This window comes from Staurois parvus, unplaced genomic scaffold (genome assembly GCF_062004578.1).
Source record: "Staurois parvus isolate SC_StPar_1 unplaced genomic scaffold, SC_StPar_1.0 ptg000017l, whole genome shotgun sequence".
Taxonomy (NCBI): Eukaryota; Metazoa; Chordata; class Amphibia; order Anura; family Ranidae; genus Staurois; species Staurois parvus.
The window spans coordinates 2,497,865-2,523,657 of NW_028317813.1; the positions used below are offsets into that span (position 1 = coordinate 2,497,865).

A 25,793-nucleotide genomic window follows, 5' to 3' on the forward strand; every position below is an offset into this window, starting at 1 on the left:
GATTCTTTGACAATTCAGTGAAATGAGAATCACTGGCTTCTCTTGCTCAATTTTGTGGTCCAGGTAAGGAAGAATACTAGCTAGAGGGAAAGCATGCATTAGCCTGAACTGAGATCATTGGATTATCACGGCATCCAACGTCCATGCTAGAGCATCTTTAGATCTGGCCACAGAGGTAGTTGTTGAATCTGGAGGCCAAAATATCTACATTCGAGGTCTCCTATTTCAGACATATCAGGCTGAAGGTGGTTGGAGTGAGGGGCCCATTTCCCCATGATCCAGGTGGTGACAGTTAAAGTAATCTGTTTTCCAGTTGTCAGCTACTTGGATGTGGACTGGAAAAAGAAAAAAAAAATCACAGAACAGTGAGTTTGTCCAAGAGATCTATCTTGCTTTCTTTAAGGCTACACGACTCTTGGTGCCCCTGATTGGATGACGTAGTCCACAGATGTCGCAATTTCCCATTGTACCCGCATAAGGCAGGAAGGGGGGCGCAGTGTTTTCAGATCCACGTTGATTGCTCTGAGCACCAAGATATTGATGGGGAGCTTGAATTTCACAGATGACAACATTCCTTGGACTGTGAGGGACTTAAACTCCTCAGCCTGAAAGACTGGCATCATGTTTTTGTAATAGGGAAGGAAGGGCTTCCCTGATGGTAAGACTGGGCTGGAGATCCACCAAGCTAGAGGAGTTCCTTTGCTTGGCTGGACAGAAGAATGGGTAGGTAGAGAGAAGCAGCATGCTTGTTCCAGGTCGACAAGTTGTGCTGGAGTGGCCTTGAATAGAATTGTGCAAATGGGACAGTCTTGGAGTCTACCATGAGAACCAGAAATCTCCTGGGAGTATCTCACTGAGGAATGTTTCTTTGACCTTAATTCCAAAGCATGAGAAAATGTTTTTCTCTAGAAGGAAAACCTCTGCTTGGGATATACCCAGGATCAGACCCAAGTAATTTAGGCAAAGAGAGGGCTGAAAAGCAGAATTGTGGAAATTATAAACCAACTGAATCCTGTAGCATCTCAACTATCCTGTGGAATGCTTTTTCCACTAGATAGGGTTGGGCAATAACTTTTGGAGGAGTGAAAATGTTCTCTGAAGTGACCCAATCATAAAATTGGCCATTCTGTGTATTCATGAAAGGGGAATGTCTTTTTAGATTTTGCAGGTCTCTTTGTATCCAAAGGGTGCATGACGAGCCGGAGGAGAATCAGGTTCATCAAAGCCGAAGATTCTGTGCACGGCAGAGGTGAGCATGTCCACCACTGCTTCAGATGTAAGAGTTTGGAAGAGAAACATCTTCCACACCATCTTCTTTAATACTGCCTCCAGGTCCTACTCATTCCTTTTCCTTATTAGCTTCTTCTAGACCAGGCATTCCAGGATCTAACTCTGGTAGATATACTGGAGTTAGAAAAAGGAGTCTGGCATTTTGGGGCTCGGGCTGGCTGCAGTAAAACCTCTGTCCATATTTACTTCTGACACACTCTCTAAGATGCCCTTTTTTTGCCCAGTCATGTTACTGACCTGTTGCCAATTAACCTAATTAGTTGCAAGATGTTCTTCAAGCTCTTCCTTGTTAGCACAATTTACTTTGCCAGTTTTTTGTTGCCATGTCCCAATATTTTTGAGATGTATTTCTGCCATCAATTTCAAAATTATATTTTTTCTAAAAATGGTTCATTTGCTTACTTTAAACATTTGATGTTTTCTATTGTGAATAAAATAGTGGTTTATCAGATTTGCATTTTGTTTTTATGCAGATTTTACACAGCGCCCCAACTTTTTTTAAAATTGGGAGTTGTATTCCTCAGGGGATTTTCCATAAGGATTTCACAGAAGGGCTGAGGGCAAGAGGTGTAATCTAGCAGAAAGAAAAGGAGATCACTATTGAGTTCTCCAGATGAGTCTAGGCAACTGAAAATGGGGTAATAGCCACTGCAGGGCTAGAGCTGCCAAAGCAAATGAGGACAAGTCAGAAAAAGTGAGCAGTGTCATAATATAAAATTTTTCCAGGACAAGGAAACAGCTAGCACCCTGAGCAGTGTTCTGAGATTTCTGTTGATCATCTACAGAATGCATGTTATGTAGCCCTTTCATCCCAGCTTCATTATGCCTATGATATGCCCCCCCATTGGGGTACTCAGAGCAGAATGGGATTTAGTGTGGCTAGAATGCAGGAGCATCAATAATCCAGGCACTCTTGCCAAAGCAACTCTTGTCCAAATACAGGGAAATGCTGTCTGATCTTATCCACGTTTCTGGGCCTATAAGGGATTCAGGCTTTGCCCTTCAAGGTGGCCATAGGCCCCAGAGATCTTCAGGGTCTGGGAACCACAGATTTGGACCACACCCCAGAGCCTGTATAGCACCCTGTAGTTAGCTACACACATTGCCCTTAGTGTCAAGGTAAGCCCTAACGCAGGATCAAGTCCCTGACGCAAAAACAGGCTGGACCTATACAGGTTAGAGAATTGAGATAAGTAAATTAACACTTTTTTAACTATGTATCCACTCCCTATAACCAATTAAATATTTGCTTGTAGGAAACTATTTTTGTGGCATTATAAAGGGTTTCTTACATTTGGGCTATATCACCCACTAAGTTGTTATAGCTCTTGAGGAATACAGCAATTAAATCTCCACACACTAATAACTGGCTGTTTCCCAACCACCTCCAGTTTTTGCAAAATTAAAAAAAGTGGATGAAGCTTTTCACACAAGCTGCAGAAGTGTGAAAACTTAAGTACATAGATCTCCTCAAAAAGTAAAAAGGGGGGGGGGGGGGACGGGGGGGACAGCTTTTTCCCAAAACTAAAATATCGATTTTAGATGGACTCAATGGTTGGCTTTTTAGAACCACATCATATCAAATATTTTAGACAGATTATCCAAAATAGTTTTTCTGGCTTAAGTATCTATTATATATTCAAATTACATACATACAATCTTCTAGAAAATTGATACCTAAACTTACCTTCAACATTTTCAGTTTTTTCTGTTTTACGGTTAGTGATCACGTCTTGCACATTTTCAGTGTCTCTATCCCCTCTGTCCAGAGAGGAGTTATTTCGGCTGGAAGCCTCATAGCCTTTATCATTGTCCCTCTCTTTTGTGTCACTTCGTTTTTGCTCTGTTGTTGTGGGGACATCATTAAGTTTAGTTCTATCTTTCTCCATGTTGTCAGGAATTATTTTCTCTCTCTCTCTTTCCATGTCTCGCCTTCGGTCTCTTTCTCTGTCTCTATCCCTTATTCGATCTCGCTCTCTATTTCTTAGCCAGTCTTTATCAGCTTCTCTATCCCACTCTCGTGGCCTAACATCTCTCCTTTCACGATCTCTGTCCTTGTCACGGTCCCTGTCGCGATCATGCTCATATCGTTCTCTGTCAGGGGCTCTTTCCCGGCTGTCAAACGATCCAGATCTTGAATGTACCTGACGATCAGAATCAGGTGAACTTCTTCGAGAGCTATGACTTCTGGAGTCCCTGCAATCTATGAACAGAATAAACATTACTTAATTTTAGATCTAACTCAGCAGGCATATCACTGTGGGAAACAAAGTGTGAAAAGGGGCTGCATTCTCACTTCATTAGTTACAGGATGATCTGAACCCATGAATATGTGCCAAACAGTAAGTTAAGACTCCAAATCTGAAGAGTGCAGTCCTGTGTGAGGAAGGAGTTAACAGTAGTTAACAATAAATGTGCAGAGCGCACAAAATGGAAGCCTTATTAAAAAAAATGTCAAAACAGAAAAAAAATACAAATAACTTTAAACTTAAGTGCCAAATGAAAGTGTTTAAGACTTCTTCGGTTTGGTACCTTTCCTTAAGATTAGCTCTATTCATGTTAACAGATAAAATTTAAAATGTAATAATTTATCCTAAAAGGATTACTGAATAGTACTTAGTCAATATGAATACTATATTATTTCCAAGATATTGGGGGGGAAAAAAGGTTACAATAATTTGATTGGGCTCATATCTGCATCACCTGACCCCAGCTCCAAAACATGGCTAGAGACACTAATGCTCAACTTAAAACCCCAATGAGAGCATGTCTTGTGCTTGTGTGCCTCCTTCTCTGGTTATCCAGAGGAAGTCTTTAACCACTTCCCGACCGCCCTATAGCAGCTTTACTGCTACAGGGCACCTGCTCTGCGCAAAATCACATACACACACATTTACAGTGAAGGAAATAGGTATTTGATCCCTTGCTGATTTTGCCCACTCACAAAGAAATGATCAGTCTAAAAATCAAATGATAGGTGTATTGTAACACAGGGACAGAATAGCAACAAAAAATTCAAAAGAAATGCATGTCTAACAAATGATGCACTGATTTACATGTTTATGAGGGAAATAAGTATTTGATCCCCTATCATTCAGCAGGATTTCTGGCTACCAGGTGTCTTTCATACAGGTAACAAGCTGAGATTAGAAGCAGTCTCTTAAAGGGAGTGTTGCTAATCTTATTTTGTTACCTGTATAAAGGACACCTGTCCACAGGAGCAATCAAACAATCAGATTCCAAACTCTCCACCATGGCAAAGACCAAAGAGCTGTCCAAGGATGTCAGGGACAAGACTGTAGACCTACCAAACTATTGCCAAGCAGCTTGGTAAGAAGGTTACAACAGTTGGTGCAATCATTCGTAAATGGAAGAAACACAAAACAACCGTCAGTCTCCCTAGGTCTGGTGCACCATGCAAGATCTCACCTCGTGGAGTGTCAATGATCATGAGAACAGTGAGGAATCATTCCAGAACTACACATGAAGATCTTGTCAATGATCTCCAGGCAGCTGGGACCACAGTCACCAAGAAAACAATTGGTAACACTACGCCAACAAGGACTGAAATCCTGCAGTGCCCACAAGGTCCCTCTGCTCAAGAAAGCACATGTCCAGGCCTGTCTGACGTTTGCCACTGAACATCTGAATGATGCAGAGGACAACTGGTTGAAAGTTTTGTGGTTAGAGGAGACCAAAATCGAGCTCTTTGGCATCAACTCAACTCGCCGTGTTTGGAGAAGGAGGAATGCTGCCTATGACCCCAAGAACACCATCCCAACTGTCAAACATGGTGGTGGAAATATTCTGCTTTGGGGGTGTTTTTCTGCTAAGGGGACAGGACAACTGCACCGCATCAAAGGGACGATGGAAGGGGCAATGTACCATCAAATCTTGGGTGAGAAGCTTCTTCCCTCAGCCAGGACATTGAGAATGGGTCTTGGATGGGTGTTCCAGCAAGACAATGATCCAAAACACACGGCCAAGGCAACAAAGGAGTGGCTCAAGAAGAAGCACATTAAGGTCCTGGAGTGGCATAGCCAGTATCCAGACCTTAATCCAATTGAAAATCTGTGGAGGGCTAATATTTTGTTCCCCTTTCCTCTCAATCGTGGAGTCACTCACCTCTCCTTGTTACTTCCCTTTCCCCTCCCCCTTATTTTCGATGGGGCTTCAGTTGCAAGATGTTGTTATTCATGTTATTGTTCTTGACACCTAATTTTGTCCCATTGGGAAATTTTCATTGTACAAATGCTGTATACTTCTGATGTCCCATGCATCCTTTCCTGTTAAATCAATAAAATGTTTGAACAAGAAAATCTGTGGAGGGAGCTTAAAGTTTGAGTTGCCAAACGTCAGCCACCAAACCTTAATAACTTGGAGAGGATCTGCCAAGAGAAGTGGGCCAAAATCCCTCCTGAGATGTGTGCAAACCTGGTGGCCAACTACAGGAAACATCTGACGTCTGCGATTGCCAACAAGGGATTTGCCACCAAGTACTAAGTCATGTTTTGTGAAGGGGATCAAATACTCATTTTCCTCATGAACATGCAAACCAGTGCATAATTTGTTAGACATGCATTTCTTATGAATTTTTTGTTGCTACTCTGTCTCTTAGTGTTACAATACACCTACCATTCGATTTTTAGACTGATCATTGCTCTGTGAGAGGGCAAACATTCAAAATCAGCAGAGGATCAAATACTTATTTCCTTCACTGTATGTATGTATATATATATATATATATATATATATATATATATACACACACACACACACACACACACACACACACACACATACGCGATTTTGCATTTACAGGTAGGGGGTGCGCGCACGGTCATAACCGAACTGTCACTGGTTCCTGTCGGTGTCATTCACAGGGTCCCAGCCCACATATTCCTGGCTAGGACCTCTGTACCAACAGGGAGATAAAAAGCCAGCACGTCCCCTAGTAAAACACAGCACAGTACACAGTTAACATCCCTAACAGTCTGATTATGTCAGTATTTCTGTGCTCAAAGCGGTACATTGTTTTCAATGGAAATATGTTTTTTTTTATTGTAGGCCTGTAATTCTTAGGAGTAACTCACTCTAACAAGTCTAGTAAACATCCCGGGTATGATAAAATATGAAACACGAAATCATAAATTATATTATAATAATCATAAAAAATATAATAAATTTAATTAAAAAATGCAGTCAAACCAAAAACACTGAAATTTTAAATAGAGCGCCAAGTTCGCACATCACTGAGCTTAGTCGCAAAATCGTTTTCAGTGTTTTCCTCACGAATCATCACTCAATCCTGCAAGTGGTTCTAATTTACTATCGCTGTTATCTAGCCAGTCTAAAACCGCTTTTGACCTAAAGGGACGCTTTTTGGACGCCATGGACATTTCTCAGTTTCCAGGCAGAAAGAACAGTAAAAATGCAGGCAGGGCACAGGACAAAGCGCTAGGGACAAAATGTATGTGAAATGGTTTGATACAGTAATGTAATACTATCAGATTCTAGTGTATTGAGTGATGTCAAATTTTTACATTTTTTAAATTCCCGCCGGTTCCGTCCCGATGCTCGCAGGGAACGGAAGACGGATGCCGGCATCGGCCAGAGGACATGGCCAGGGACGCTACAGGGGGGACATCGCGGGATCGTAAGACAAGGTAAATGCTGGAGGGATCCCAGAGCAACACCGCAGTGTATTCCTGAGTGTAGCTCGGGGTTATCACTTCTGGTACTGAAAGTTCACCCCGCGCTACACTCGGGAATGCCGCCAGGGAGGTTAAAGCACAACAAGGTACACAGTTAAACCTTCGATCATCCCAGATGTTAACCCCTTCCTGCCCAGTGTCAGTGCTTTTTATTAGCACTGATCACTGTATTACTGGAGATGTCATTTGCAGTTAGTTCCCATCCAGTGTCAGAATGTCCGATATAAGTCTCTGATCGCCGCCATTACTAATATATTGAAAAAAAAAATTTTAGTATATTTACACACACTGCCATTTGTAGACACTAACTTTCACGCAAACCAATTACTATACACTTATTGGAATAGACATGTAGCAGAATATATTTTGATCTAAATTTCTGAAGAAATTTATTTTTTTTTATAGCAAAAAAAGTGTTTTTTTCTTTTCTTTTTTTTTTTTTTATATAAATTTTCGGTCTTTTTTTATTTATAGTGCAAAAAATTAAAAAAAAAAAAACAGTGATAATCAAATACCACCAAAAGAAAGCTCTATTTGTGTAAAAAAATAAAATTAAATACATTTATTTTGTGTACAGTGTTGCACGAGTGCGCAATTGTCAGTTAACGTAGTGCCGCGTAGCAAAAAAATGGCCTAGTCATGAAGGGGGGTAAATCTTCCAGAGGGCAAGTGGGTAATCTTTGTGTTATAATGCCAGCAACAGCAGGATTGGACAATGACAGTAAAATAAAAAAACCTGTAGGTCAGACCACGATAATTCCTCCTACTACCAGCATGCCTCAGTTTTCTAGCAAAGCCGCCAAGAGCACAAACAAAAGCACATCTGCGAATGTTAAATAGCCTGTCTCATCCCTGTAACTGCAAGAGAGCTTTTCTGTTGACAGACTTATTTGCCTGATCACCAGATAAAAATATAAGAAATCCTAAAAAAAGGAAGCTAATACGGCCACCACATCTAAGAATTGGTAAGCTGCAATATAATGTTTGCTTTTGGGTTTATTACTACCTTAACCTCATGGAAATCAAAGAGCAATCGCTAGGGGGTGAGAACACATCAAATTGCTAACAGGCCCAAGAAAACAAAGTACTGGGGACTGCCTGTAGTTCAAAGAGCCACCTGAGGGACCTTGTATCTAAAGCTGGCACAACATGAGGTTGAAATCTCCCCTGGTAGAACATACAGAACATATGGACCAAAGACCAGGCTACAGCCTTGCAAATCTGGGAAGCAAATGCTTGATTTCGAAAGAAGAGCTCAGATATCTAGCAGAATGTGCCTATAATCTTGGATGATGCTCTGTTTGAGCCGCCTAGAGATGGTGGAAAGGAAAAACCAGTGCACAAATTCACAATCAATCCAGAGTGGCAAAAATGAATTCAGTCTCTGAAAATATTGGATTAGCACAGCAAAAAACATATCAAAACAATGGAGCAAAACGTCCTTTTTGTGAACTGGACCTGGCAGAACTACTGTGGAATAAACAGCTGGTTGAGGTGAAAGGCAGAAACTATCTTAGGCAAGTAGGAACAATATCTTTGTCCTTGTGCAAAACAAAAGGGTTCTCTGCAGAATAAATCCGTCAGTTCAGACACTTGCCTCACAGAGAATAGTTAAAATAAAGAAAATAAAAAGGAGTGGCAGGCAAAGTACTGTCTATTGGGTTGAAATAGTGGTTTCCGAAGCGCAGAGAGAACCAGATTCAGGCTGGGTTCATGGGCAGCTCCATGGGTGGCCTGTGTCTTAATCAAGAAGTGGAGCCAAATGCATCTAATACAGAATAGATAGGGCACAAATATGACCTCAGCCAAGAGCCATACATGGGCCCAGATCCAGCTGAACTAAAGGATTAGTCCCATGAAGAAACTCCAAGGGTGGAAGCACCAAGACTCACATCAAGTGAAGTATGACTTCCATATTCCATGACAGCCCTTGTGAAAAGAAGACATGCTAGCCTTGAGCATCACAGGAATCACAGTCTCAGATGCCCCCATCCAGGCAGAACCCACATTTCAACATGCATGTCAATTAGAGGCAGCCACTGAAGCAGGATGTCAAACTGCTCCTTGGGATAAAAGATCCTAAAAAGCTGTCAGTGTTCACAGAGCATCTGCCAAGGGTCTTACCAGATCAGTGTATCGCATCTGCCTGAGCCAGTCAGGAGCAATAAGGGTATCACCAAAATGCCCTCAATCTCAACCCTGTGAAGCGGACACAGAAGAAGTTATTGGGGGAGAAAAGAAACAGATCAGGGTGTACTAAATCCACCAGAGCATCCCCTACTTCCACTAGAGAATTGTATACCGGAAGACAAACCTGTCTAATTAGATGTTAAATCTGTAGGCTGGAGGGTCCATTCAGCATCACCCACCTGCAAAATAGGTCCAGGAGCACCTGTGGGTGTAGGACAAACTCCCTCAAGTCCAAGAGCTGCTGTCTGAGGAGTCTTACAATCTTCTATGCCTGGGATGTACACAGTTGTCTAGGATGGAACGTGAAGTTCTTTCAGGACAAGATCTGATCTTACTGTGGCAATACTTTAGTTTTTTCCCTGATGACTGTTTCCTGGCAGCACTGTGGTCTGACTGGAATTTTGGGCTGAATGACTCTCTAGAAGGACAGTCTGATGCTGCAAAGACAGCCAAACCACCCAAAGTTTCCAGGATGTTGATCAAGAAAAACTCTCCAATGACCAAATCCCCTGCACCACATGGGTTGCTCAGGATCCTCCCTCAGCCAGAGTGTCAGACCTTGCAGGTGGACTGGGAGTCAAGCTAGGGAAATGGAGATCAAGGGATTGAGAAATAGGAAGTCTACCAGAGATGAAGACGACTGCACAGTCTGTTCTTTTCTGCTGAGGAAGATGGATGCATCTGCATTACAGTGGGGCAAAAAAGTATTTAGTCAGCCACCAATTGTGCAAGTTCTCCCACTTAAAAAGATGAGAGGCCTGTAATTGGCATCATAGGTAGACCTCAACTATGAGAGACAAAATAAGAAAAAAAATCCAGACAATCACATTGGCTGATTTGGAAAGAATTTATTTGCAAATTATGGCGGAAAATAAGTATTTGGTCACCTACAAACAAGCAAGATTTCTGGCTCTCACAGACCTGTACCTTCTTCTTTAAGAGGCTCCTCTGTCCTGCACTCATTACCTGTATCAATGGCACCTGTTTAAACTTATCAGTATAAAAGACACCTGTCCACAACCTCAAACAAACAGTCACACTCCAAACTCCACTATGGTGAAGACCAAAGAGCTGTCAAAGGACACCAGAAACAAAATTGTAGACCTGCACCAGGCTGGGAAGACTGAATGTGCAATAGGCAAGCAGCTTGGTGTGAACAAATCAATTGTGGGAGCAATAATTAGAAAATAGAAGACATACAAGACCACTGATAATCTCCCTCGATCTGGGGCTCCACGCAAGATCTCACCCCGTGGGGTCAAAATGATCACAAGAACGGTGAGAAAAAAATCCCAGAACCACACGGGGGGACCTAGTGAATGACCTGCAGAGAGCTGGGACCAACGTAACAAAGGCTACCATCAGTAACACACTACGCCGCCAGGGATTCAGATCCTGCAGTGCCAGACGTGTCCCCCTGCTTAAGCCAGTACATGTCCGGGCCCTTCTGAAGTTTGCTAGAGAGCATTTGGATGATCCAGAAGAGGGTTGGGAGAATGTCATATGGTCAGATGAAACCAAAATAGAACTGTTTGGTAGAAACACAACTCGTCGTGTTTGGAGGAGAGAGAATGCCGAGTTGCATCCAAAAAACACCATACCTACTGTGAAGCATGGGGGTGGCAACATCATGCTTTGGGGCGGTTTCTCCGCAAAGGGACCAGGACGACTGATCCATGTACAGGACAGAATGAACGGGGCCATGCAGCATGAGATTTTGAGTGCAAACCTCCTTCCATCAGCAAGGATAATTGAAGATGAAACGTGGCTGGGTCTTCCAACATGACAATGATCCCAAACATACCGCCCGGGCAACGAAGGAGTTGCTTCGTAAGAAGCATTTCAAGGTCCTGGAGTGGCCTAGCCAGTCTCCAGATCCCAACCCCATAGAAAACCTTTGGAGGGAGTTGAAAGTCCGTGTTGCCCAGCGACAGCCCCAAAACATCACTGCTCTAGAGGAGATCTGCATGGAGGAATGGGCCAACATACCAGCAACAGTGTGTGCCAACCTTGTGAAGACCTTATAGGAAACGTTTGACCTCTGTCATTGCCAACAAAGGATATATAAAAGTATTGAGATGAACTTTTGATATTGACCAAATACTTATTTTCCACCATAATTTGCAAATAAATTCTTTCCAAATCAGCCAATGTGATTGTCTGGATTTTATCTCTCATAGTTGAGGTCTACCTATGATGCCAATTACAGGCCTCTCTCATCTTTTTAAGTGGGAGAACTTGCACAATTGGTGGCTGACTAAATACTTTTTTGCCCCACTGTATGTCCCTCAAAGGTTATAGAAAGTTTCTTGGTCTAAGGTGCCACAGACCAGAACATTAGTCAAAATGTCCTACGCATATGTACCTACATGGGACACATGAGAAATGAAAGGCTTCCGCAAACTAACTGCAGTTTAATGCTACAGCCCTCTGCTCTATGAGTTCAGTAAGAAGAGGATCAAACCACGGTAATAAGGTATTTTTAATTAAGATATGGTTTGAAAATGTTTTTAAAGCTGTAACCAAGATCAGGTGAAGAACAGGACCTGACACAGAACAGAGCTCTATAATGAACAGCTAATTAAAAGTGAGACATGGCCGGATCTGTGGGAACAGATCAGAATTTTGGAATTTCAAGTCCAGTATTGGACAAAACACTTGTTGGGTTTTGGTACAGAACAATTTTGAATAAAATCCTTTGAAACTGTCCTGTAGGGGAACTGGCACATTTATTCACTTGAATAAAAAATGTCTCAGAGCATTCTACAAATCTGACTGTAATTGTGCAGATGTTGGCTGATCTGAGAAGAAAGCTGCAAGGAGGTAGACTTTGGAACCTAATTGTGTACCCCTCTGAACCCACTAACTAAACCCATGTCTGGGAGATCTCAGGGAGAAGCAAACTGTAACAGACCTCTACCTACTTTTAGAAGTGAGAGCATTTCTTCATTGGAAAGATTAGTGGGTTTTATGGACCAGGCCTTCAGCCAAAGGGAAGGACCGAACTCAATGCCATAAGCAGGTTCCAATTTCAAAGCCGGAGTTTTGAGGAGATAGAGGACCCTTCAAAAGGGTATTTTTGAACTTTCGGCTGTAGAACAACCTTTCCTCCTGTGATATCTGATTATTTTGTCACGTGACTCATTAAAGAGACGCCTTCCTTCAAATGCATACGTATGAGACATCTTTACAGGTAACTTCAGCTAAGCCACAAGATTCTGTGCATGTAAATGGAAATCAGGGTTAATTTGGACACTTGTGTCATTTCTTGTTTTAGGGAAGCCACACAAAAGCAGAGCACAAGGCAACTAAGGCAATTGCTTTGTTGGTTGTTCATTGTCAAACCGCAGCTAACCAGACAAGGGCAGAGAGACATTGCAGCAACAGCTAGTTGCAGATCTGGGCCTGCAAGTATAAAGACAGACTTTAATTATCTGCAGAATATTTAAATGAATGTGGATCTGAAAAGGCAGAAGTTTTGTTTTTTTTACTTTAATCTACAGGTGAAACTCGAAAAATTAGAATATCGTGCAAAAGTTCATTTATTTCAGTAATGCAACTTAAAAGGTGAAACTAATATATGAGACAGACTCATTGCATGCAAAGCAAGATAGTTTAAGCCATGATTTGTCATAATGGTGACGATTATGGCTTACAGCTCATGAAAACCCCAAATCCACAATCTCAGAAAATTAGAATATTACATGCAATCAATAAAACAAGGATTGTACATAGAACAATATTGGACCTCTGAAAAGTATAAGCATGCATATGTACTCAGTACTTGGTTTGGGCCCCTTTTGCAGCAATTACTGCCTCAATGCGGTGTGGTATGGAAGCTATCAGCCTGTGGCACTGCTGAGGTGTTATGGAAGACCAGGATGCTTCAATAGCGGCCTTCAGCTCTTCTGTATTGTTCGGTCTCATGTCTCATCTTTCTCTTGGCAATGCCCCATAGATTCTCTATGGGGTTCATGTCAGGCGAGTTTGCTGGCCAATCAAGCACAGTAATCCCACGGTCATTGAGCCAGGTTTTGGTGCTTTTGGCAGTGTGGGCAGGTGCCAAGTCCTGCTGGAAAATGAAGTCAGCATCCCCATAAAGCTCGTCTGCAGAAGGAAGCATGAAGCGCTCTAAAATCTCCTGCTAGATAGCTGCGTTGACCCTGGACTTAATGAACACAGTGGACCAACACCAGCAGATGACATGGCTCCCCAAATCAACACAGACTGTGGAAACTTCACACTGGACTGCATCTTGCAGAGTGTGCCTCTCCATTCTTCTTCCATACTCTTGGTCCTTGGTTTCCAAATGAGATGCAAAAGTTGCTCTCATCAGAAAAGAGGACTTTGGACCACTGAGCAACAGACCAGGTCTGTTTTTCTTTAGCCCAGGTAAGACGCTTCTGACATTGTTTGTTGTTCAGGAGCGGCTTGACAAGAGGAATACAACATTTGAAGCCCATGTCCAACCTCAGTGCACACCTTGTGAAAGTCCAACACTTTTGAATGGCGTTTCCTGACAATCCTCTCCAGGCTGTGGTCATCCCTGCTGCTTGTGCACCTTTTTCTTCCACACTTTTCCCTTCCACATAACTTTCTAATAATGTGCTTTGATACAGCACTTTGGGAATATCCAACTTCTTTTGCAATTACCTTTTGAGGCTTTTCCTCCTTATGGAGGGTGTCAATGATGGTTTTCTGCACAACTGTCAGGTCAGCAGTCTTGCCCATGATTGTGACTCCTACTGAACCAGACTGAGAGACCATTTAAAGGCTCAGGAACCCTTTGCAGGTGTTATGGCTTAATTAGCTAATTAGAGTGGGACACTTTGAGCCTAGAATATTGCACCTTTTCACAATATTCTAATTTTCTGTGATTGTGGATTTGGGGTTTTCATGAGCTGTAAGGCATAATCATCACAATTATGACAAATCACGGCTTGAACTATCTTGCTTTGCATGTAATTAGTCTCTCTCATATATTAGTTTCACCTTTTAAGTTGCATTACCGAAATAAATGAATTTTTGCATGATATTCTAATTTTTCGAGTGTCACCTGTATACTTCTGCATGCAGCTCTCCCCCCACCCAGTCCCCACCCCATACTTACCTGAGTCCAATCTCGATCTAGCAATGTGCATGAGAGCAGAACTCTTTTGCCTCATTGGTTTAGAGGTGACAGAGGGAGCCACTGGCTCCAGCTGCAGGCAATCACAGCCAGTGAGAAGGGCATCAATGGACACAAATTGGGGCTTGGGAGTGAGTAGCACAAGTGCGGAGAAAGGGAGGGAGCCAGAAGCACCAGTGAGGTACCTGAGAAAAGGAGGGTCGGGGATGCTCTGTGCAAAACCACTGCACAGGACAGGTATTTATACCATTTGTGTTTGTTTTTTTAATTAACATAAGGACAATTGAAGGACTATCATCAATTGGTACAGTGAGACGTTTAGGATATAGATGGCACGATCTACTACCAGAACACACAAATACATTTTGGAAGATTGAAAATCTTTTCTGCATTGACCCAATCGTCGTAAATTGAAAATTTCATTTGTTCAAGAACAAGAAAAATATTTTTTGACTTAGCATGCCGCTGTGCAAAAAGGTGCATGGAAAGACAGGGGGATTGGAATGCGACAATACCAAGGCTTTTGCGCACAGCAGAAGTGAGCATATGCACACTGGCAAGCATATTGGATCATTCCTTTGCATGTCTGTCTCTTCTATGCCAGGCATATCAGTCTTACACTGAGCTGGAGAAGGAGCCTGTTTTTTTTAAGCCCTGGACATGGATTTCTGTGGCTCCATTTCCCCTGGTTTCATCATTGCTATGGGTGTGGATACTCCTCTGAGGTATTACCATAGTAGGGTGCAGTAAGCCTGTTTAAAAGGGAGTACACAGCAGTATGTATCGAAGTCTTTATGGAAAAAGGGTGCGAGGAAACACCAGAGTACCTTATAAAAGGGCTCTAGGTGAAAGTGGCAGCAAGTGTGCAACCTGTCATGTGATGCAACACCTGCTCATTCATCAAAGACTTAGCTGACACCTGAATTTTAGCACCAAGTATTAAAAAGGTTTACACAGTAAAGTGAAGCGAACACATTCCAAAAACAGTCCCAGTTTTAACAGTAAGGGATACAGGGTGACCATGATTTATCAGTCATCACTGGTCCCTGTATAGGGTTCCAGGCTTTGCCCATCAAAGGCTTTTACTGAGGATGCACCACTACTACTGCTGTATTAGAAGACAAAAAGCTTGCCAGAGTCCACTCACCTGAAGGTACAAGCCTATAATATGCAGATTTGTCTTCTGTACAGAAGAGCTGAAGAAAATATTCCCATTTTCCTAGAAGACTAGCAATGTACTGAAGCTGGTTGTAGGAGGGGTTATCCTGGGCTGGGTGGGGCTAGTTTTTTTTTGTCTGACAGTGTCCAAACCACCTGCAGGTGGCAGAATAACCCAAAGGTCAACACTTCCCACTTTTGTCAATGAATGAAAAAGAAACTTCTATATTTTTGGATTACCCGTCGAACCATAGCTAAATTGAGTGTAAAATACAACACTGCTTTACGTCTGACTGTATAGGTCTTAAATGCTGTAATAGAACCAAAACTGTACCTTCATATAGCTTTTAAAAACTAAAAATTCACAGCCGCTGACCAGACTATATTCCTTTTTCTGATCAAGGTCAATACAGATGTTAGTAATTAAAATACACTTACTACAGAGGGCAGGTACATTATTCTAAATATTTGAAAGGGTTTTCTGCCATGAGTCTGGCCATTCCTTCGAGGCACATAATTTTAACAATTAAGGCATCCATATTAAATTGTTTGCGTAAACATATTTTAGTCACATATATACATTAAGGTATTATAAACAAAGTATTAGATTTGTATTATCTACAAGGTCCACGTGGAGTTTATTCGCCATGTGCAAAGCTCTCCCTAGTGGCCTAGTGAGGTACTACACACCTGAATGCCGTGCTGAGATGTGTGGCTGCAACCCGATCGCATGTCCTGTATGTGGAATGCACAAGTTAGAGCTTTACAATTCAATATTTCACAAAAGGAAAATGATCATAAGCATTTCATCAAGAACCAAAGAGCTCCAATAAATCTACTGGGAAAACACAGTCCGTTAACTTTGTATAAGAGAACAAAGTACGCACTATACCACTTCGAAGCTCATGTTTCCTTAAAATACACATATTTAGTACAGGATTTACATATTAAGGGGTCAGTACACCAAGAACTAGTATATCAGTCAGGAATAGGCAGAAGGAATCGCTCACAAGCATCTTGTAACGTTAGGGAATGTCTCAATGACAGAGGGAAATTTAGAACTTCAGCAGGGAGTTTGAATCCTAAAAAAGGCATTAGAATCCAGCAGGCAATTTAACTAGAAACTTCCTTTGACCAAAATTAAAGTTCTGGATTAAGTGACTAGCCAACTCTTGCGTTCCTTTTCGTGTCAGAATTAAGTTTCAATATCCTTATGACAATAAAAATAAAAAAGTGAAGACCATAAATTAATTGAAATACTGAAATGCTGATCAGATGTGCTTGGCTGACATATGCTAGACTGTTCAGCTAAACAATAAAGAAATATAAGGAATCTACCTGATGAAGTGCTGCGACTAGGTTCTCCCCTTTTCAGCTGATCAATTCTAGACTTGCGTTCACCAGAGGGCTCATTACTTTTATTTCGGTCTCTGTCCTTAGAGCCTCCGTGTAACATTTTCCTTCTAGCAACCTGATCTTCTTCACTGCGGTGAACCGAGTCAATAGATGGAGATCGGATGCGGCTGGAGGTATGACTCTGGTTACTAGATATGCTACTGCTACGTTTCTGTTCAGAAAGCTTACGACTAGGAGGCTCCTCCACAGCTGTAGGTCTGGAATCTTCTTTCTCCACTTTGAGTTTGACTGGTTTTTTAATTGTCTCTTCTGTGTTTCTATCTGGAATGAAAGCTTCACCTCTGTCAGGTACATCCTCATCTGACCAGTCACTGAATGTGGTTTGGGTTGGTTCAGCCACCATCTTTTCAGGCAACACCTCAGAAAGTTCCTCTTTTGAAGCTGCTGCTGCTGCTGTAGGAAGTGGAGCCACTATAGCTGGTGGTGTCCTGGGGCCCTTCTTTTTCTTACTGTGTTGCACAGTGAGTTCTTCATCGGAGACATCAGAATCACCCTTCTTTCGTTTCTTCTCCAGATTCTTCTTTTTTGTACCCTTCTTCGGTGAAAATACTTTCCCCTCTTCTTGTGGAGATTCAGTAGCACTTTTTTCCACTACAATTTCTTCATCTTTTTTCTTCTTTACAGTTTTCTTTAGCATTTTCTTCTTAGTTTTATCATCATGCAGTTTATCAGAAACCTCTCTTTCTTCTTGCTTATGTTGCACTGTGTTATCAATGTCTTTTGTCTTTGAGATTTCAGTATCTACTAAGTGTTCCCTCTGTTTTTCTGAAGCAGATGCTCGCTCTTTAACTTCTGGCTCCTCATAGCGTCTGGAACCCTCTTTTCGGTCAGGCTTGCGTTCATCTTCCTTCCAACGAGCCGGTCTTTCTTCCGATACATGTGCAGGGCTTAGCGCACGAGGCTCTTGGGGTCGGACAACCTGACTTAGCAGCCTATGTTTTTCATCTGAAAGCAAAAACAGTTGCAGTTAATGTTTTAAGTTACAAATCCTTTAGTTTCAAGCAAAAGATTGTAAAACAACTAGCATTTTAAGTGTGAAGGTCCAACATATGTTAGCCCACTGATCTGCTCCATCTCTCCTCTCCCTATTATCCCATATTATCTTAATCTTACAGAACAGGATATGGTTTGTATTTATAGACCAAGGGAAGTCCCACACTAGTAAACTGAGCGGTGAACATCACAGCAAACAAAACTACCTACAGACCGTCAAAAAACAAGGTTATGGAAGCCGAAGCTCGCATCAGCCTGAGGACTGAACAGCCACCTGGTAAAACCTGGGGCAAAAGCACTGGAACAAAAAGTTATCTCATCCACTTGGCAATGTTGGAGCAGGAGGCAGGATGTCCTCTATGAGGGTCTGTTGATAGGACAATATGGGACACCATTTTGCAAACCTAAGCTGAGGCTGCCAGGTAGGCCCTGACAGCCTTTGCCATAACCAAGCAGTGTAAGGAACTTTCCATGAAGTATTCTGAAGCAGGACAAAGGGAAACAGATGTAAAGAGACCACCTTGGGTAGAAAAGAAGGTCTTTTGTCTCAAAATCACCTTATCCCTTTGCAATACAAAAAAGGTTATTTACAAATATACCAGATATAATTGGCCACCAGGAAGGCAACTTTACACGTGAGGTCTCCCAAAAGGATCCTTAAAATCGTCTCAAAAGTGGTCTTTGAAAGTACAAAGTGCACCAGGTCGAAATTCCAAGGTGACACTAGGGGTGGAATTCGGGGATTAGTACAAGCATCTCCCTGAAGAAAAGCCTTGACTGAGGGGGCTTCCGCAAAGCCCGTGTCTATGGACGTAGGCACTGGGGATCGAAGCAAGCCTGCTCAAGTACCCTCTTGACAAGTGGCTTGCTAGAGGGGTACTTGGAAGGCAGAAAGAGCCAGCAGGGGACTCCGCCGTACAAAACCACTGCACAAAGCAGGTAAGTATAACATGTTAGGAAAAAAAAAAAAAAACACGGGATTTTGTTACCATAAAATCCCTTTCTCTAAGTTCACTGACGAACACTATCTTCTTATTCTCAACCAGAGGGTTGTACCGCCACCTACAGGAGTAGGACACTAGGAAGAAAAACAAACTCGGTAACACCATGGGCAGTCCTAGCAAGTATAAAACCCTCTCTGCCAAAGGCATCCAGTTTTGTAACAAGCAGCGTCAGAAGTATCAAACTTAACAGAGGTGTGGGTGCTGTGTCCGTCAATGAACTCGGAGAAAGGAATTTTATGGCGAGTAACAAAAAAAAAATCCTGTTCCCCTATGTTCATTCACAGACAAAACATCCTCATTTTCGACCACTGGAACGTCCCAAACCAGTGGATGGGGGACCAGAGCAGGAGAAATTAGCAATGTTGCATGTGGTCTGCAGCGAGGGAGCAATATTGCAGGAGGTAAGCAGGGACCATATAGAGGAGGATCAGAAAACCAGAGGATGATTGAGTGGGGGGGGGGATCAACAGACCTGGGGGTTTAATAATGAGTGGGGAATCAGCAAAGCTGGGGGTACTGAGAAAGGAATCAGCAAAGCTGGGGGTAAGGTTGAGCAAGGTGTCTGCTTAACGAGGGTAATAATGAGCTGGAGAACTGCTGAGTGGGGGTACTGCTGAGCTGGGATTCTACTGGGCCCCTTTAAAACAAATTGAAAATTAACACACACAGGGCATTTGCCAAGCTTCATTAAAGCGTCAAAGAAGTATCACAAGTATCAAACAACACTTCATGTTGAAGCTGTAGGTGCTTTAAATGTGTGTTAAAGTCAAAGCAAGAGTAAATGAGCCCACTGCTGTGGCATTGTCTGACTGCAACCTGACTTTGTGACCTTGGTGGCTCTCCGTTCCAGAAGGTTGATGCGGAGACTCAACTGTCTCCCTTGGATTGTCATTGAGCTGTAATCTCCCTCACCATTCACTGTATCCGCCTTAAGGCTCCATGCACACTAGCCTTTTTATTTGTAGCTAAAAAAACACTGGATAAAAAACGCTAGCAACAGCTTTTTTTTTGGGGGGGGGGGGGGTTTAGGAGTGTTCTAGTAGCGTTTAGAAGAATTGAGGAGCATTAGTGTTTTTACAGTTTGAATAAAAAAAGGCTAGAAAAATAAAAAAGCTGTTAGGAGCGTTTTGAGCTTTTTTTCTGCTGGAAAAACGCTCTAAAAAAAACGCTACAAAAAATTTTTTTCCTGCTCCGCTTGAAATATGCTACTAGTCTAAAATAGTGTTCATGGACACGTAGGATAACACCATTTAGCTTCTGGGAGCAGAAAAAAAAATGCCTCTAGGAGCTTAAAAAAACGCTAATGTACATAGAGAAATGATTTTCCTGACTCCAGGACAAAAACCCACCATTAGAGAGAGATTTTTGTCTCGATGGATAGGGGAATGAATCTGTTTGTTCCATCACATAATGATGTGGAGCTGAAGTGACCTGGAATGTAAATGAGCAAAAGGTAACTGCATTTAAGGAGATTATTATGCCGTGAACCGTCATGTAAAAGTTAATTAAAAGTGCCTTTAAATCTGAAGGTATGGAGTCTCAAAAGTAGTAATCTTTTCTAAAGCAAGGAAAATCCTGGCTTGGACAGTGTCCAGGATTAAACTAAGGTACTCCAAATGGTGTGAGGGCTGGCATTCCTACATGGCACTGTCTCTCTAATACAGTAGGTGTGTTACAGGCAAGATAACCAGGTGAAAACACAAGGAAAAAGCCAAAGAAAAAAAAACTGATACAGCCACCACATCTAATGACTGGTAAGCTACAACACATTTTTGGTTTTGGGCTTATTACAAGGCTATGGCTGACTAATCCTTTAGCAGATCATCCAAGTACCCTGTGACATGTTTGAAAATCCACAAGATCTGTTATTGCGTCTTTCAAACGGATATCTGTTCAGAAATTTTAAGTCCAATATGGGGCAGGTTCCCCCACTGAGGTGTGGGGTGCTCCTCAACTGTACAGAGGACTTCTGTGTGCAGGATTGGTAGTCCCAAGACTTGAGAAGAAAGAAAGTACATAGCCTTGGCGTGGAGGTTTATGCCTGGAGAGAACAAGGTGAACACTTTCACTGAGTAAAGGTAGGAGACTTAGATTTTTTTTTTTTTTTTTAATGGCATATGAATACATTTCCGCCACGGTCTTCCCATCAACAGATTTCCTAAACAAGGGTTCCCCTGCTAAAATAACTTCAAAAGAAAGCATGTCCCCATTACAGTGGTGGTCCGACTTCTACCCTCATGGCCAGCTAAAAAGCTTACATGGCACTGGCTCTTTCAAGTGGTGGTGCTAGCTCCTGGGAAAAGTATTGCGTTTTTGGCCCAGAAGCCACATAGTGATTGCATAGAAGAATTCCAGAACCTAGTAGGAGGCAAATAACCACAGGCAGCACTAGCTTCCCCCAACCCAGGAATACCAGAGAGGCCCAAAAACCTGTGCAGCAGGATGGACAGGGACAGTCTCAGGGGATTTTCAGGTAAGGAGGGACCCAGCAACCCCCACGTCAGCATCCGCATGCGTGACCAGCCAGCGTGAACCTGCACCACCCCCCCACCTGTAATCACCCATGCCCTTGTAAGGAACCCCCAAGTGAGCAGTAGCCTGGAGAGGACACCGCACGACCAACCACCCCAAGAAGTACCAGCGCCGCAAACCGTGTCCAAAGATGGAAGGGAGGGGCATCTACTTGTCCAGCGGAGCATGCGGGTAAGGCTCCCGTGACAGATCCTCCTCTCCACCGAAGTGGGGGGCTGTCGCTTGCCCGCCTCGGTCCAGAATGGGGCATAGACGTGGCTGACCGAGCGCTGAGCTATCAATCTGAGTGCATTCGTTGGTCAGACCAGGGTGACCACTGTATCTAGATTATCCAGCCTGTCACCCAACCTGACTATTGATAGAAGATCTCCCCAAAAAAAGCCAAAATTCCATAAAAAAAAAGAAACAATTGAGTACTGTCCGTGATACTTTTTTTATTTGCACTAACATACAATTTTGAGGACAAGCTTTTGGGGAGTGTCCCCTTCTTCAAGGTCCAAGCAGTACTGCTTGGACCTTGAAGAGGACACTCCCCGAAAGCTTGTCTTCAAAATTGTATGTTCGTGCAAATAAAAAAAGTATCACGGACAGTACTCAATTGTTTGTCGCAAATGCACCAATACGGCTACAATCACCTCAAGCATAAAAAAGAAAAAAAGCTGTGGGACTAAAAATCACAGCAGAAAAACATGTCCATACTCCTGAATACACTAGGCAGAAATGACTGGAGGCCTATAGCAGAGAGGGGATTTTATGCCCAGAGAGGACTTGCTATTGGAGGGGTGGAGTCTTTTTTCCACCTAGTGTCCTAATCCCTTAGGTGGGGCTATAAAATCCTGTTTGGTCAAGGATTACGAAAAGAGGCTGTGTCCATCAAGAGAAAATTTGTTTCCCCACCTTTCAAAGTCAAACAACTGCAACTAAAAATAAGAAAAAAGGAAAAAAATACAACCATAATACCCACAGGCATTGAATAATAGCATCCTACAAATAACAGACATTTAGAGTTCATTATGTAGAAATTGATACATGTTAGAATGCCATAATGTTAAACTTCTACAAATTATTTTTATGAAAAAAAGAAAAAACTACTGCCAACTTTGGAGGAATCTCAAAAACCTAGGTCTGTTATGCCACATCTGTGTCTAACAAGTCATTACTTTCTTCAGGTGAACATAACATTTCCCATAAATAGAATCTATGAGTAACAAGCCTGGAGGTGCTGCAGCATTTGACTTCACTGCAGCTTTAAAAAATAAATAAATGCACTTTTTTTGCAGGTAAAAAAAATGTGCATTTAATATTTTTTTTTTCCTTAGAAACCTGGAAAGCATTGCACATGTATCCAGCAGATTGCGGGTGCAATGTCAGGCTCCTGCAGACCGTCAGTGTAGCTGTTTGCCCATACCTGATACGGCCAGGAAGTTACTTCAGTCCAAGAAGAATCAATGAACTACAAGGATGCTCACCAGTGCCCTCGCAGTTCATTGAGAGCTACAAGCAACTGATGCTACTTGCAGGCATTAAATTCACAGAGCTATGTGAATGAATGATGCCACCGTATGGGCAGAGCTCCACACAGCCATGCTCTTTTAAATTATGACAGCGGGGATTAGATTCCCGGCCCGCTGTCAGAGGTGGAGAGGAAAATCTTACATGTTGTACCATAAAAACCGGTTTAATTTGTAACATGTTCCTAAAGGTAAGCTTATCCTTTAAGTATGAAACACTTGAGCAGCATACATTCAACAAGATAGATTAGTTAAAAATCAGTTTTGTAGAGAACATTAAATAATTTTGTTAATATCTATAAATTCTTACTTTTCTCATCACCACTATTGTAAGTATCGCTCTCTGGAGAGTGCTCTCTACGGCGCTTTGGAGACTGACGTGGACTTGGGCTGCTTTCATTTCGATGCCGCTTTCTGTAAGAATAAAAAATAGATGAACAGGGAAAAAAAATTAATAACGTAACATATAAATTCGGTTAAAGGATCTGAGTGTCCGTACAGGGAACTAATAAGGAATGCCTACATTGGAGGGAATATAAAGTGCTAATTTTTGTTTCAGTACCTTGACTCTTAAAAGGCTAATATAAAGATTAATTGCAGGCAATGAGTAAGCATTCACTAGGTTAGTGAATTATTCCACTAAACACAGCAAATGCACTGTAAACAGAAGGTTCACGCAGTTTACAGTAATCTGACTTCTGCATAATATTCCTCAGAATAACTATACAGAGCCCCTCTATACATGATTAGTAGATACGTATTAGGAAATAAACTTCCTTGAAGATTGTGCTGTATAACTTCAACCCTTTCTGAACCAACAATCTGATTCAATTATTCCAGACACGTTTGATTTGGATTTGTGACTGAAAAACTTCTTAGCTATTCCAGGGAGGGTATTTCAGGATCAACAGTCAAAAGGGTGTGGGGTGTTCCCAATTAACCACTTGCCTACCGGGCACTTATACCCCCTTATTTACCAGACCAATTTTCAGCTTTCAGCGCTGCCGCACTTTGATTGACAATTGCGCGGTCATGCAACACTGTACCCATATGAAATTTTGATTTTTTTCTCACAAATAGAGCTTTCTTTTGGTGGTATTTAATCGCCGCTGGGCGCTTTACTTTTTGCGCTATAAATAAAAAAAAGTGCAAAAAATTTGAAAAAAAAAAAGTTTCTTTGTTTCTATTATAAAATTTTTCAAACAGGTAATTTTTCTCCTTCACTGATGTGCGTTGATGAGACGGCACTGATGGGCACTGATAGGCAGTACTAATGAGGTGGCACGGATAGGCGGCACTGATAGGTGACACTGATGATAGGTACTGATAGGCATCACTGCTGGGCACTGACTGGCACAACCGCTGGGCACTGACTGGTGGCACTGATTGGCAGCCCTGCTGGGCTGCACTGGTGGGCAGCACTGGTAGTTGGGCACAGGTGGGTGGCACTGGTGGATGGCACTGCTGGGCACTGGTAGGTGGCACTTCTGGGCACTGCTGGGCACTGGTAGGTGGCACTTCTGGGCACTGGTGTGTGACACTGCAGAGTGGCACAGGTGGGTGCACTGCTGGGCACAGGTGGGCGGAGCTAGTGGGCGCACTGCTGGGCACAGGTGGGCGGAACTTGCGGGTGGCACTGCTGGGCACAGGTGGGCGGAACTTGCGGGTGGCACTGCTGGGCACCGATCATCAGGGCACTGATCATCAGAGCCCTGATGATCGGTGCCGATCCTCGCTCTGACAACTGCCGGTTCTCGGCAGTACTTTCCTCACGATCTGACAGCGTGAGGAAAGTGCAGCCGAGAACCGGCACTTACATTTCCCTGTGATCAGCGTGTCATTGGACACCGCTGATCACGTGGTAAAAGGCCGCTGTGATTGGCCTTTTACCACATCACGTGATCAGCTGTGTCCGTAGGACACAGCGATCACGGAGATCGCCGGTTGCGCGCCCCAGGAGAGCGCGTTCTGGGAGGACGTCATATGACGTCCACCCAGAACTGGCCGGCCGCAGTGCAGCCGTCATTCGGCTATCTGCGGTCGGCAACTAGTTAAAGAAAACTGAGCTTTCTTTCAAGCTTACAGAGAAATTAAATATTTGTGATTGTAGTGTGCAACTCACTGAAAATTTATGACCTAATCCACCATTCTTGAAGGCAATTATGGACACTGGAAGTGCATTCAGGCCCTCCTCCTCCTCCCTGGCTGTATTTACAGGCATTTACCAGCTGTCAGTTTGACAGCTTATACCTGTTCAATTTACAGGAGAAGATCCTCCAGGTTCTGACGCCCAGAATAGTATCTGTAGTATCAAGAAGAGTCATAATGACGCAATGTTATTGCTTCATTGTTTTTTTTCTGGTTCAAACAAAGAATTTAACTTTGACCCGCAGTTGCTTTAGCGCAACTATAGTTACCTTGAATCCAGCAATGCGCTGTCACCACAACTCTGCGCCAACTGCAGACACCTTTGGCTGGCTAGCTTCCAGATCTCAAGTGGAGAGGATGTTACTCTTGCACATGCGCATGAGTTTCATCAAATTCGGCATTGTCCAATTTGTGCAGTGAGCTGCGCTTGTCTGACAATTTTCAATTTCGAGCCAAAAGTTGAACTTTAATGCAACTGTGTTAGTAAAAAACTGTGCTGTATTTCACCTCTTAATAACCCTCATTTAACCATAGTCAACTTCTTCCTCCCCCTTTTTCTCCTTCGCCTTTGCTGCTGATTTTAACCATTAACAGTTAACCTATTTCTTAGTTTCTATTTGCTTGTTCTTTAAATTTCCTTAGTGATATATACAGAAAATGCACAAAAAAAAAAAAGTAATAACTTTCATAAGTTTTAGTGTCAAACAAG

General features: G+C 42.6%; 1 protein-coding gene across 10 annotated transcripts in view; it reads right to left on the minus strand.

Moving 5' to 3' along the window:
• The window catches only part of ZC3H13 (zinc finger CCCH-type containing 13), a 129,163-nt gene that overhangs the window by 37,516 nt on the left and 65,854 nt on the right, over positions 1-25,793 (minus strand). For 6 of the 10 annotated variants that reach the window (XM_089678873.1, XM_089678858.1, XM_089678827.1 and 3 more), the window contains 4 exons: positions 23,247-23,350; positions 16,819-17,841; positions 16,171-16,215; positions 2,978-3,493 (listed from right to left, as the gene is read on the minus strand). In XM_089678873.1, coding sequence (XP_089534999.1) covers positions 2,978-3,493; positions 16,171-16,215; positions 16,819-17,841; positions 23,247-23,350 — 1,688 coding nt within the window. The remainder of the gene's footprint in view (positions 1-2,977; positions 3,494-16,170; positions 16,216-16,818; positions 17,842-23,246; positions 23,351-25,793) is intronic. The other 4 variants (XM_089678890.1, XM_089678881.1, XM_089678847.1 and 1 more) reach the window with 1 other exon arrangement.